Below are 15,156 nucleotides of genomic sequence, written 5' to 3'. Positions count from 1 at the left end.
TTGACGGCGTTGATGTTGCTAATTTATATGCTATCTGTATTCGTTTTATCTTTTTCCCCGATCGCTTAGGCATTTTAGGATAGTTGCTTACTGTGGTATCGTATACTTGATATCGAATGAAGCCTGACTGTCTGATGTCCCTTAAATATATGTGTGGTTCTCCTTACGCTGAATCTGTCCCCCTTATTGACTACCTATTCCCCTGAATTTTACTGTCCTTTTCTGTTCGCAATGTTAAGCTATTTCTTACTGTTTGGGGTTTGTGTTTCCTTGAAATGCTTCTATCTTATTCTATTTATTACGCGACTTTGTTTCTCTATGTTTCAGGAATGCGCGGTTTGTTTACATCGCGGCTTCACTGACCTCGGTATATAGCTGTCCCTCTTATACGTTGTTGCTAAGGGTTTTTCAGCAATGTTGAAGTATATTACATGAATATGTAGCAGGATATGGTTGGATTTATTTGGAAGGTAATTGAATTTTTTTACACGTATGTATGATAGAAAAATGATGGTGTTTATTGCGGAGGCCTCCGTTCCTCTCTCCCTAGTACATTTAGAGCTACCCCCAACTCCAAAGCTTCCTTAATGCTCGGGCTCATAACAAAAAAAGGTATCGACGCAGTCCGAACATTGGGCTGCGACTCCCCAATTGTAAATTTCCCTGGTGCAGATCAAACAGTATTTAAAGTTGATGAGATGCCTGCGTACGGTAAGCAGGTGCCGGCTTGCGGGGGTATAATATTGGGTGTCCTCCGCCTTCAGATTTTTGTAGCAGGGATAGCAGATCTTTCTTCTGTAAAGATCGCTGCAGTCGGTCCTGTAGCCTGGCCATTTTGCTTTTAAACAGACCATTTCTAGTAGTCTCTGCATTGGGTCCTTAATGTCGTCTTCTGGACGAGGGCGGTTAATCCATTTTTCTTCGGCGGATTTTCTTGACATTTCGTCTGTACCGGCACACCACGTTTTTATAATAACCCGATTTGTAATTTATTCCTTTTTTTCTTTTTTATTATTAATGTGTGTTTTGTATAGTTCCTACCTTGGCTGTCTGAGTGGTCGGTCTTGACTCCTATTTCCCTTCTTTGTTCTTAAGCGATTTTCCGCGTGGTTTTCTCGAGGGTGTCACTTTCCTGAATGAGCCCTTTTTCGTAATCCCCACCACTTTTAAATTTAGCGCTGTGAAGTTGTTAATGGTTTGCCGTAATGTCCCTAGGGGCGGCGCAGTCTGGTGGCGTATAGGCCTTTTTTATTCTGTCCTTGTGGACAACCTTAGTTCGACGGGGGCTCACAGCTATCTTTACATTGTTGTTTTTTAAAATTTCGATGATTGTGTAAGGCCCATCGTATTCGTCGCTGAATTTGTCTCTTTTCGGTTTTAAAACCAGTACTTGTTCTCCCTTGTGGTAATTAACAGAGGATACCTTTCGGTCGTAGTAGTGTTTTTGGCGATATTTTGAGTTTTCTAAATTTTGGCGTCCTAGTTCGCGAATGTTGAGCAACTTTGTTACTAACCTCTCCACAAAGTCTGGATATGTAGTTAATGAATCATTTGGTATTAGACTTGATGGTTGTCTGGCTTTTTTACCATATATTAATTCGTAGGGAGTGTATTTAGTACCTTCGTGTATACTAGTGTTATAAGAGAACATTGCTTGTGGTAGCCACTGATCCCATTGTTTTTCTTTGGTTATGTAATGTTTTAAATATTCAACTAATACATGATGGCTTCTTTCCAGGGAACCATTTGACTGTGGATGAAATGCTGAAGTTTTATATTGCTTGATATTGAAAGCCTTTGCAAAGTTTCGCATGAGAGAACTGATGAATGAAGATCCTTGATCTGTGAGAACGGCTTTTGGGCATCCGTATTGGCATATGAAATGTGTGGTGAATGCCTGGGCTATTTCTTCGCTTGTGAATGAGACTAATGGTATTGCTAATGAAAATTTTGTTAGATTGTCCTGTATGGTAAGTATATATGTTTTTCCTGATCTTGTGGGTGGCAATGGTCCCACAATATCCATGGATATTTTGTCAAAGGCGTCTAGTGGTGTATCTGTTATTATCATGGGTTCTTTTGTTTTAGTTCGTAATAGTTTCTTCTTTTGACAACTTATGCATGTTTTAATGTGTTGCCTTGCATCCTTTTTCATGTTTGGCCAATGGTACAGGTTTCTAATTCTGTTATAGGTTTTGGTTACCCCTTTATGTCCTCCTACTGGTGACTCGTGGTTTTCTCTAATTATTGTTGGACGATCTTGTTCTGATGGCAGCTGTACAGTGCCATTGCAGATTGTGATGCTGATATTTGTTTGTAGGAACCTTAGGGTGATCATTTGTTTTAATTTTTTCCAAGATATATTAATTTCTGTTTTGGGTAGTGAGATTTTGTTAATGTTATTTTGTGTTAATTTATTATGCAGGTGCCTAATTATGGTATGATAGGCTTCTTCGTTTGGAGGATCTGGCATTACCATCCCTAAGATGGTTCGTCCTGGTTTGGGAATTTCTATTATACTTCCTGCCTGGAGTGGCAGGGGTAAGGTAATTTTAATTTGTTCCCTATTCATGAATTCCGTACTTTCCTCGCCTACTGGTTTCCCATGTATAGTGATAAATATCCCTGCAGTTTCCCTTCTCATCCATAAATAGTCTGTGATTTCTTTTACTTTACTCTGATATATTTCTTGGTTCACTATTCTTGGTGGTGCTTGTTGTGGTGGTGATTTTTGTTGCTGGGGTGGTCTCTGTTGGCGTGATTGTATTTGCTGTCGGGGTGGTCCCGTGGATGTTTTAAAGTTATTTTGTGGATCTTTTCTTATTGTGATTGGGGATATTGGCCCTGATAGTGTTTCGCTGGATTCTCTTGTACAGTATTTTCTACCTCTTATTGGTGGGCTATCTTTCTTGCTGCTGCTACTATTACTAGAGTCTATTTTGGGTGGCTCTCTATATGTATGACTTTTTGGGACTTGTGCGTTGCTTATTTCCATGATTTGATCCCAGTCTTTTTCTAGTACTTCTATTTCCATTTGTTGTGGGCTGTGAGGGCGGTTAAGGGTGGTTGGTCTGGGGTTTGACGGTGGAAGACCGATTTGTCCGGGGGAGGGGTGAACCTCTACTGATACCTGAATATTTTTGGTTGCTTCAAAGCTATCGGTGGATACTTCCATTTCTTCTGAATCCCCTATTGGTGTGATTCCCCTCTTTTTCTCCGCCGGTCTGTTTGATGATGATGTGGTAGTCGTGGTTTTAAGTTTCCTTTTTAACTTTCTCCTCATTTGTATTTGATCAGGATTGAAATCGGATGATGATGAGGAGGATGATCCATCTCCCTTAGGTTGTTTTGTTGGGCTTGGATTTGGGGATCCCGGACTCGTGGCGGTTTGGGGGCGTGATCGTTTCCCTTCCACTTGTAGCGGGAGTAAAGTTACTGGATTCCGCGAGAGGGCGTCTGCGTTAGTATTATATCTCCCGGGCTTGTATACTATCTTGTAATCGTATTCTGCTAATTTTATTTTCCAGCGCATGAGCCTGGAGGTAGGATTATCTAGTGTATGTAGCCATTCCAGTGGTTTATGGTCCATCACTAGGGTAAAACGTTTCCCGTATACGTATGAACGGAAATGTTGTACGGCGTATATTAGTGCGAGTAGTTCGCGTTCTGTTGGGGCGTACCGTGTTTCGGCGTCGTTTAATATTCGCGAGGCGTATGCTATGGGTAGGTCTTTCCCGATTTCTCCTTGACTTAGAACCGCGCCTACTGCGTAACCTGAGGCGTCTGTGGTAATGATGAATGGTTTATTGAAGTCTGGATATTGTAATATCGGTTCTTTACATAGAGCGTCCCGTAAAGTTTCGAAAGCTATTTGTTGTTTGATTGTCCATTCGAATCTGTAATCCTTTCTAGTTAGGTCAGATAATGGTTTTGCTATTTTAGAAAAATTCTTTATAAATCTACGGTAGTATCCGGCTAGTCCTAAAAATTGTCTTATATTCTTCTGAGTTTTGGGTTGTGGGAATTGTTTAACTGCTTCTAGTTTCTTTGGGTCTGGCTTAACTCCTTGTTCGCTAATGATATGTCCTAAATAGCATACTTCTCTTTTTAGAAATTCGCATTTGTCTGGTTGCAGAGATAGGTTGGCTTCCCTTAGCCGATTCATTAATCTTATGAATTTGGTTGTGTGTTCTTGAAGTGAACTAGCATAGATTACTATGTCGTCTAGGTACACGAATAATTCTATTCCTTGTAATCCGGTGAGAACTTGGTCCATTAACCTTTGAAATGTAGCTGGAGCGTTTTTAAGACCGAATGGCATTCGATTGAATTCGTAATGTCCATAGGGCGTTGAAAAGGCGGTTTTGTGCTTATCTTCCGGATGCATCGGTATCTGATGGAATCCCGATGCTAGGTCGAATATTGAGAAATATTTCGCACTGCCTAGCTGATCTAATATTTCCACTATATTAGGTAAGGGGTACGCGTCGCCTATAGTTTTTTCATTTAGTCGACGGAAATCTATTACTATTCTCCAACGTATGTTCCCTTGGCTATCCCGTTTCTTAGTTACTATGAACAATGGTGAGTTATACGGGGAGGTTGAATGTGAGATTATTTTGTTCTGTATGAGTTCATTTATCTGTCTGTTAATCTCTTCTTTATGGACTTGGGGGTATCGATATTGCTTTACATTTACTGGTGCCTCGTTTTCGGTAATTATTCTATGAGACACAGTGTTTGTCGCTTCTAGTTCGCTACCGGGGAGGTGGAATCTATCTGCGTATTGTTCGATTAATTTTACTATGTTTGCTTTTTCCTCTGGATTTAGATGGTCAAGACGAAGTAGTTCGAGTATTTGTTTAACATGGTCTGGAGATGCAATTTCTCTTTCGAATTTTATTTCTTCGTAAGGTTCTATTTCTACCGAAGGTATCTCGATTTTGATATCATTAGAGGATGTGTTTATGGCATATAGATATCCTATTCCATCGTTGTTTGTTATTATAGCATTACCCATTAAAATTTTGGGGTGTACATTTAGTTTCGGCACGTATCCGGTTTTTAGACCTTGATTTAGAATTTTGATTGGAATTTGGTATCTCATTCGGCCAGGAATTTTTATTTCCACGTTTTTAAACGGGAGTAATTCGTTTCCTATTGTGATCCCTTTTCTTGAATAATCTATAACAGCTCCGCTCCCGTGGAAAAAATCTGATCCTAAAATTCCGTCCTGAGCTGTTGGTAAAGTTTTGACTACATGAATTTCTGCTACTGTATCTAAGATTTTGGTTTTAATATATCCTATTGTTGATAGAGAACCTTCAGTAATTCCTGTTAATTCGTAGGTTACGTCGGAAAAAATTGGTGTGCCTGGAGATACGGCTTCTTCTTTGATTACACTCAAATCTGCTCCAGTATCAATCATCATTATTACCTTATCAGCCCTTAATTCTGGACTCGATAAAGCTAGACTAGGGGCTCTCCATGTTTCGGATAATCGTAATTTTAACACGGCTTGACTGCGTACAGAATTTTGGGGAGGGTTTGGTGTTTGAAGTTCGGGTTTGGTTGTGTCTGTGGATCTTCGTTTGTCGTTGTACATTTTCTTTCGACATTCCTGAATAGTGTGTCCCTTGTTTTTACAATATCTACATTCTACTGATTGGCTTTGGCGCGGCATTGTTTGAGACCCGGTATTATATGACGACGGCCTTGACCCAGGATTATTAGGTGTTGACTGGGGCGCGGTGTTTATGTTCCGGCATTCCTGAACCGTGTGTCCTACTTTTCGACAATGATTACAATATTTAGATCTCCAACTAATTTGTGCTATTTGCCCTGCCGGGAATTTACTGCTACACTCGGTAGCTGAGTGCCCGTACCCGAAACAATTACTGCACTGCGCGGAGTGCGATAGTCCTTCTGCGAATTTATTCCTCATTATGTTTTCCTGACACTCTGCCTCGGCTTTGATAGCGGTGCTGATGGCGGTATCGAGGTCAGCGAATTCGACGGTTCGCATTCGTGCGTAGATTTCAGGTTTTAACCCCGTTAAGAAAGCTTTAATGGAATTTGTTTCCGCGGATTGATTGTATTGCGCGACGTGTAAGGGAACCTCTATTTCATTACAGTATCTTAATTGTAGGAGGATCCCGGAGACTCGACTGCTATAATCTACAGTGGCTTCATTCGGTAACTGAGCAATTTTCGACATTTCTCCATATAGCTGGATTGAGGAATGTAGTGGAGCGAAACGTGAGCTGAGAACTTTAATTACCTCTTCGATAGTGTTATAATCGCCGTTAAGTATGACTCGAGAGGCTTGCCCGGATAGTTTACATTTGATTAGCTGTACTAAACCGTATTCGGCGTTTGGCGCGATCATACTCTTCGCATTCCTACAGCATTTTGTGAATTGATGTATAGTAATGTTCCGCCCGTCGAAGGCTGGAACCGTGTCCGCGGCATCGCGAATTCTAATATTTGGTTGACGCCCGTTTTCTTGATTTAATTGTAACCGTTGTAATTCCTCTATAACTGCGTCTACCTGAGTGGTATTTGAACCGGCTGTAGCCATGATTTTGCTTCTTTTAATGCGCCTGACTTAGTAATAAAGAAGGAGTCTTGTTCTTCGCTAGGAGTGTTGATCTCCTTTGCCACGCGATCGCGGTTTCAAGCAAACTTATCCCACCGCTGTCACCAAAATTAAGCTACCTGTAACGTTCTTGTACGGGACGTCGCCGTAGTTACAGGAGTTTTCACAAGTAGAGCGGTTTACCTGTGAATTGTGGGATTGGTTCGGGTGGCATGCGATTGAGAAATGAATTTCAAGACACGAGAGTCCTCCTTTTAACGTGTAAATAACAATGGTTTATTCAAATAAATGTCGAGACACTAGGTCTATAATGAACATGTGTGGTACTCAGTTAATTGAGTTTGTTTTTACAATAGAACGGACGTTGGTACGTAATGACGTATCGCACGGCGATTGGTTTTTAACGCTAGGTCGATAATGAAGTTTATAGTTGTTTTTAGGTTACGACGCTAGGTCGGTAATAAAGAATAGAGTTTGTTATGTTGATAAAACAGGAAATGACGCTAGGTCGATTCGAACGTAGAATTTGAGAGGATTCCTTCTCTCTGATTGAAATGCTTCTGGTGCCTATAAGCTGGCCCCACGCTTTGGAGTAGGAAGTCGTATAGGCTTTGGTTGGTGGTTGAGGAGCTAATTAAAGCTGCCTGAAAGAAAGTGCAGGAGCTAGCTAAAGCTGCCTCGTGAGGATTGATCGTGGTTGAGGAGCTAACTAAAGCTTCCTCGAGAGGATTGAGTGTGGTTGAGGAGCTATCTAAAGCTTCCTCGAGAGGATTGAGTGTGGTTGAGGAGCTATCTAAAGCTGCCTCGAGAGGATTGTTTGTGGTTGAGGAGCTAACTAAAGCTTCCTCGAGAGGATTGAGTGTGGTTGAGGAGCTATCTAAAGCTGCCTCGTGAGGATGGATCAGAATTGGAGTTTTAAATAAACTTCTTCTCGAGTAAGGAGCTAATTAAAGCTGCCTAGGTCTCGGCGGTTCGGTGATAGAACCAAGTCTGATTTTCCCCTTGCTGATGGTCCGGTATTTATACCGAGTCGCGGTACTTCGTTGTACCAATCATCGGCTGTGCGATTCCGCGCACCAATTATAATTCACGTCCGGTTCGCGCCACTCGCGTAGTACGTTCGGATAATTCGGCGTCCGGTTGTTCGTGCGGTGTGCGCAAGCGCGCTTGATTCCTGCGCGGCACTGAGTTAGTCTTTGAATTCGCGGTTATGCGCATGCGTTGCGCGTCACTAGATTCACTGTCTTCCCGCCGCATGGGATGTCGCTCGCAAGTGTTTCGAGAATTCTTAGTGCTAACTATACAAGGCGTAAAATTAAATGGAAATGAAAAGGAACATTGGTTAATATGTAAAGAAAAACGAAAAAATGTAGGGCGGTTCGCATTGGTACGTTACACGTGTCCCATTGTTGTACGCACCAGCGGTCGCGCTACATTCTACGCGAATAATGTTCACGTTCATGATATTATTCGGATCGTCCGATTCGTGCCACTGTCCCGGTTCTAATACGCGATTCGTGGAGAATCCCAGTAACGATCCAATGTTATTGGGCTTTGTAAAGTCTACGGCAAATCGACAGTACAGCTCGCTTTGCATGGTGTTGTTGTTGGCGCGCAACACTATAGGATACATATCGTTGTCACTATCGTCATTGTTGTCATCGGTGCCACCGAGATTTTGAGGATACCGTTCGAGTAATCGCTGCTTCAAATACTTGGCAAATGGCGTCTTGTTCGTAGGAACCGTGGGGAATCGTAATGTATTCATGGCTGGTGTCAACGCTGCTGTTGACATCATAGTTTACGGCGAAGTAGAGTTTATCGTTGCTCGAGTCGATGTTCGGTTTTGTGTGATAAGTCTCAATGGGTGTTAGACCAAGCTCGTAATCATCGTTGCTCAAATCTATGGGTGGAAAGTAGCTCACCGCGAGGGTGCTACTCTTGCCGGTTAGAACGAGTGTTAACGACATATTCCAAGCTGTACGACTTGACTCGTACTGAATCAAAGTGGTGAGAAGTCAATCCTTAAATTTACGCCCAAGCGTTTGTAGAAAGCGTAGACATAGTCGTCCACAATTGCTCTGATTGTACTTCTGATAAGACGTTCGATTGTATTCGATTTTCACTGCATCTTTATCTAGATATTGTACCAATTCCTTAGGCGGTCGGAGATTCCCAAAGCTGTCGAAGTATACAGCTCGACGCCCTCTCTTCGCATACGCCACTCAATGAGTCCCCGGTCCCTCGACATTGTCCAAATTTACGATCCGCTCTCGTTTCGACATACTCCTCCGGGTGGTAGCGCGTTGCGCATAAAAACACCTCTAAAGAATGGAATACGCAAACGTTTTGCCAACTCCTCCAATTGCGGATCTGTAGTTACGCCCTCGGGCATTTTTATTTTCTGTTCGACGTTTTTTTTTTCGTTTCGATATTCCCTGTCCGCGCTTGTATGGTGCGAGATAAAGACCGCGACCTTCCATTGAGCGATTATGACGTTGCAGTTCCTGCAGCTGACGTTGCGTCGTCCTATTATCGTTTACCGCCTTGGCGATCCCCGCTGCTCCGCCGGCCAACGATCCTAAAACCCCTAGCAGTGGGAGAAGTGGTAATATGCCACCTCGTTTTGCCACCGGAAGAATCCGCTTTAGCAATGCGTTCTTTGGAGTCCTTTTACGGGTTTTTGTTTTCATCCCTATTCCGATTTTCGTCTTAGCCTTTATAGCTGCCCAAACAGCTGTAGCAACACCTCTTTCACCCAGAGTCGAGTCACGCGCAACGATGCGTTTTCGCGCTTTGTCAGCGAGAACCGTATCTGCTGCGTGCCTTTCATCGAGGTCGTTGCTACGCGAATGTGTTCGCGACACGCTGCGTCCAACGGATTGATGCCTTGATCACCTCTAGCCAATCGTTTTGCCAGACGTGTTCCTGGACCGCAAAACTGATATCCCGGAATATGTAATTCAATAGGTAGCGCGTTTATTGCCCGATTTAACAGACCACAACCTTTCTTTACTCTCTTCGGCGACATTCGCTGCAGTTTTTAATCAATGGTGCTGGACCGTCGATATGCGTTCGCTGGCATGGGCGATTATAATGTTCCAAGCACCGACGATGCTGCTGAACCTCGGAATCGGCTTTTACTGTCCCATAACTGATCGATGTGTCTGCCAAACACTCGCAGTAGAGTAATCTTTGGTATATATTTCAACTGCTCAGCGGTTAGGTCTCGAATATCACAATTATCTGACATGATCAGAAGCATTTTGAATAATGAGCTGTTTTGCTTCGGCGCAGACCTATAAATAGGGTGCATCGCCGCTTCGACGTATCAAAATCATTTTTCACAGTTCACAGCGAGGATGCGATTCGTGCGACAACCTGTGGCAATACGCGTGACTAATTTTGACGATAAATCGCAAAAGATGTCTCCGAAACAAACGAGACGCAGACACGGTAGCATGCTGCCATACACTATCCGCTCTGTTATTTGTGGCCCATCAAATTGTGGAAAGATCAACGTGCTGGTCAGCTTGTTGGAAAGTCCTCACGGCGTCCGCTTCGAGAACGTGTACGTGTATTCCAAGTCGTTGCAACAGCCGAAATATAAGTATTTGGAGAATTTATTGACTCCGATAGGTGAAATTGGCTACTTTACATTTTCGAATAACAGTGACGTCATCCCACCGAGCGAATCGCTTCCTCTCCATGAACGATGAAAAATGATTTTGATACGTCGAAACGGCGACGCGCCCCATTTATAGGTCCGTGCCGAAGCAAAACAGCTCAAAATGCTTCTGATCCTGGCGGATAATTGTGATATTCGAGACCTAACCGCTGAGCAGTTGAAATATATACCAAAGATTATTCTACTGCGAGAGTTTGGCGAGGTTCAGCAGCATCGTCGGTGCTTGGAACATTATAATCGCCCATGCCAGCGAACGCATATCGACGGTCCAGCACCATTGATTAAAAACTGCAGCGAATGTCGCCGAAGAGAGTAAAGAAAGGTTGTGGTCTGTTAAATCGGGCAATAAACGCGCTACCTATTGAATTACATATTCCGGGATATCAGTTTTGCGGTCCAGGAACACGTCTGGCAAAACGATTGGCTAGAGGTGATCAAGGCATCAATCCGTTGGACGCAGCGTGTCGCGAACACATTCGCGTAGCAACGACCTCGATGAAAGGCACGCAGCAGATACGGTTCTCGCTGACAAAGCGCGAAAACGCATCGTTGCGCGTGACTCGACTCTGGGTGAAAAAGGTGCTGCTACAGCTGTTTGGGCAGCTATAAAGGCTAAGACGAAAATCGGAATAGGGATGAAAACAAAAACCCGTAAAAGGACTCCAAAGAACGCATTGCTAAAGCGGATTCTTCCGGTGGCAAAACGAGGTGGCATATTACCACTTCTCCCACTGCTAGGGGTTTTAGGATCGTTGGCCGGCGGAGCAGCGGGGATCGCCAAGGCGGTAAACGATAATAGGACGACGCAACGTCAGCTGCAGGAACTGCAACGTCATAATCGCTCAATGGAAGGTCGCGGTCTTTATCTCGCACCATACAAGCGCGGACAGGGAATATCGAAACGAAAAAAAAAACGTCGAACAGAAAATAAAAATGCCCGAGGGCGTAACTACAGATCCGCAATTGGAGGAGTTGGCAAAACGTTTGCGTATTCCATTCTTTAGAGGTGTTTTTATGCGCAACGCGCTACCACTCGGAGGAGTATGTCGAAACGAGAGCGGATCGTAAATTTGGACAATGTCGAGGGACCGGGGACTCATTGAGTGGCGTATGCGAAGAGAGGGCGTCGAGCTGTATACTTCGACAGCTTTGGGAATCTCCGACCGCCTAAGGAATTGGTACAATATCTAGATAAAGATGCAGTGAAAATCGAATACAATCGAACGTCTTATCAGAAGTACAATCAGAGCAATTGTGGACGACTATGTCTACGCTTTCTACAAACGCTTGGGCGTAAATTTAAGGATTGACTTCTCACCACTTTGATTCAGTACGAGTCAAGTCGTACAGCTTGGAATATGTCGTTAACACTCGTTCTAACCGGCAAGAGTAGCACCCTCGCGGTGAGCTACTTTCCACCCATAGATTTGAGCAACGATGATTACGAGCTTGGTCTAACACCCATTGAGACTTATCACACAAAACCGAACATCGACTCGAGCAACGATAAACTCTACTTCGCCGTAAACTATGATGTCAACAGCAGCGTTGACACCAGCCATGAATACATTACGATTCCCCACGGTTCCTACGAACAAGACGCCATTTGCCAAGTATTTGAAGCAGCGATTACTCGAACGGTATCCTCAAAATCTCGGTGGCACCGATGACAACAATGACGATAGTGACAACGATATGTATCCTATAGTGTTGCGCGCCAACAACAACACCATGCAAAGCGAGCTGTACTGTCGATTTGCCGTAGACTTTACAAAGCCCAATAACATTGGATCGTTACTGGGATTCTCCACGAATCGCGTATTAGAACCGGGACAGTGGCACGAATCGGACGATCCGATTAATATCATGAACGTGAACATTATTCGCGTAGAATGTAGCGCGACCGCTGGTGCGTACAACAATGGGACACGTGTACACACGATACATGAATTTTCTCCGGGAGTCACACCAGGATATAAGATATCGGAAACGCCCGCGCAGATCATTTACCTCCCAATCACCGCACAGGTCATTTCGGATCTAACGATACGCGTTGTGGATCAAGACGGACGGTTGCTTGATTTTCGAGGTGAAGAGATTACCATCAGACTGCACGTACGACGACGACGACGACGATAATACGCGTGGAGCGAACGAAAGAGATGCTTGTATCGAACGACTCCAGAAACCCGTTTCTTCCAAGTGAAATTGTTTACAATAACAACTGCAACAGCTTTGATCACGTTAAAAAGAAGAGGCTCACTGCTGCGAACATTGCATTTTTGAAATCATTGGGATTCATTGTACGCACTTAAGTTGAAAAAATGGTTGATATTCTAAACATTGGAGGGAAGTCGACGTTTGATGATCGCATCGTCAAGCTCGAGACTCACACATACAACCGTTACGTCAACACGAAGTTTGGGTACAGCGTTGAGATAAGAATACCTATACAGCAGCAGGATTTATACACATTGCTGTGTAAAAGTTTCATCTACCTGGAGGGAAAATTGAAGATAAATAAGCCAAACGATGCATTAACGGTGACGTTGGGAAATAATTGCATGGCTTTCTTATTCGATGAGATTCGATACAAGCTGAATGGCGTGGAGATTGATCGTAACAGAAACGTTGGAATAACTAGCACGGTTAAAATCTATGTATCGCTGACACCTGGCGAAGCCAAAAACATGGAGAATGCTGGATGGGGCTTGAAACGACGCGATGGACCCATATTGAAAAATCATTTCAATTTTTGCCTCCCACTCATATATTTGCTGGGATTTTGTGAGAACTACAAACGCATGATTATTAATGCGCGTCACGAATTGATTTTAATACGATCGCGCAACGATAACAATTCTCTAATAGGATCGCCGATGTTGGAGCCAGAAATTGAATTACTTAAAGTGCAATGGCGGATGCCTCACGTGACGCTAAACGATGTTAGTAAGCTATCGCTGTTACATGCTCTGGAACGTGGACAAAACCTGAGCATTTGGTTTCAATCGTGGGATCTGTACGAGTATCCTTTCTTACAGAGCACGACCAAGCACTCGTGGGCCGTGAAGGCATCTGCGCAGCTGGAGAAGCCGCGATGCATTATCCTTGGTCTACAGACTGAACGAAAGAATAAGATAACCGAAGATGTTACTCGGTTCAACGACGGCAAAATGAGCAATGTAAAACTTTTTCTCAACTCGGAATTTTACCCATACGATGACCTGAATTTGGACTTTGACAAGAATAAGCTTGCCATCTTGTATCACATGTATACGCATTTTCGTAAATCGTATTACGGACATAGTTGCAACGAGGCATTATTCACCGTGGCCCAATTTTTGCAATTTGGCCCCCTCGTGGTGATTGATTGCTCGCGACAAAATGAGTCGATCAAGAATGGTACCGTGGACGTGCGCATAGAATTCGAGTGTAAAGAGAATGTGCCTGCAAATACTACGGCCTACTGTCTGATTCTGCACGATCGGGTGGTTGAATACAATCCGCTGACAAATGTGGTCCGCAAAATCAATTAAATTGCCACGCTACTTGCCTGCCCTCTCCTGTGCCAAAATCGTACCAAAATTTCATCGTGAAAATCGAGATGCATTACGAGATAGACCGCATTCTCCAGTCTGACTTGGAAGTGAACGGACCTCTAAATTGTATCGATAATGGTCGTACCAACATTCGTTGACCTGCAGGGGTTCATCGTCGATGGAAGATTTGTCGCGAAGGAAGTTGCTGTCCTACGAAAGGGAACAATTCTCTCGCACTAAATTTTTGGGAGTTCGATGCCGCAATATCTTCTTACAAAATCCGACAAATCGAGCATCCGGTGGTTGGTGGCAAAACAGCATGGACTACGTTGGGAAGATGGAGACGTTCCGTACAGTATGGCTAAACAGCTAATTATGAAAGCTTTAGCCGATGCGATCGACGAGGAAGATGACACATCCCATGTCGTATACGTTAAAGGGCTGCAGAAACGCGATTGGCTCGTGGATTTCCTCGATGAAAATACGAGAGCGGACGTGATCATCGAGACGCTGGACATTGACTACGAGGATATCAAATCCGTAAATAAGCAAAATGTAGTTATTACTCTGCGATGTGGCAGACACGCAAAGCACTGTGCCATGCAAAATGTATTTAAAATATTCAAGTGGTGTTCTAAACGCCAGAGGGAAATACACAAATAAAATATAATCAATTTTTAATGCATAACTGTTTTTCATCACCCTCCTCAACCACCAACCTCCTGCATGTACGCTAGATTAAGACGATAGTTGTAATTATTATATAGAAGTAGTACGATTCATGATCAAAGCGGTACCATACACGTATGATAGACGTTCAGAGTGGTACGTTAGGCGTTGAAAGTGGTACGATAGACGTTTGATAGACGTTCAGAGTGGTACGTTAGGCGTTGAAAGTGGTACGATAGACGTTTGATAGACGTTCAGAGTGGTACGGTAGGCGTTGAAAGTGGTACTATAGACGTTTGATAGACGTTCAGAGTGGTACGGTAGGCGTTGAAAGTGGTACGATAGACGTTGAAAGTGGTTCAATAGACGTTCGATACACGTTCAGAGTGGTACGATAGACGTTGAAAGTGGTCCAATACACGTTTGATACACGTTCAGAGTGGTACGTTAGGCGTTGAAAGTGGTTCAATAGACGTCCAATACACGTTCGATACGCGATCAAAAGTGGTGTGACCTAGTCGAATGATGTGTCCAAAGAAGAAGGGAGAAGAATTCGAAGAACATGATAAGTGCACTCTGAGGATGGATATTGAATAATTCGAATATGTAAAGAAGGTGAGGATGGTCAGCGAAAATGCAGGTGGCCTGTGATGAAGATGGCG

General features: G+C 43.5%; 1 protein-coding gene and 1 long non-coding RNA gene across 6 annotated transcripts in view; both read left to right on the top strand.

Annotated features, from left to right (window-relative positions):
• The first annotated feature begins 758 nt into the window (after positions 1 to 758).
• Positions 759 to 6,869, top strand: LOC143367065 (uncharacterized). 5 transcript variants are annotated; one of them, XR_013084888.1, is made up of 4 exons: positions 759 to 1,659; positions 1,739 to 2,330; positions 2,426 to 2,546; positions 6,149 to 6,869. It is a non-coding gene; the product is annotated as an uncharacterized LOC143367065 (long non-coding RNA). The 5 variants fall into 5 exon arrangements; XR_013084884.1 differs by having other exon boundaries at positions 759 to 1,970; positions 2,193 to 2,330; XR_013084887.1 differs by having other exon boundaries at positions 759 to 2,316.
• Positions 6,870 to 12,776: 5,907 nt separating this feature from the next.
• LOC143367031 (uncharacterized) overlaps positions 12,777 to 15,156 on the top strand; it is a 426,392-nt gene continuing 424,012 nt past the window's right edge. Inside the window, exon 1 of the mRNA XM_076808641.1 lies at positions 12,777 to 14,248. Within this exon, the coding sequence (XP_076664756.1) occupies positions 12,851 to 13,822 (972 nt within the window). The 5' untranslated portion in view covers positions 12,777 to 12,850 and the 3' untranslated portion in view covers positions 13,823 to 14,248. The remainder of the gene's footprint in view (positions 14,249 to 15,156) is intronic.

This window comes from Andrena cerasifolii, chromosome 3, assembly GCF_050908995.1.
Source record: "Andrena cerasifolii isolate SP2316 chromosome 3, iyAndCera1_principal, whole genome shotgun sequence".
NCBI classification, from domain to species: domain Eukaryota; kingdom Metazoa; phylum Arthropoda; class Insecta; order Hymenoptera; family Andrenidae; genus Andrena; species Andrena cerasifolii.
Note: the sequence above shows the minus strand (reverse complement) of the source record. Positions and strands in the feature narration are given on the sequence as shown.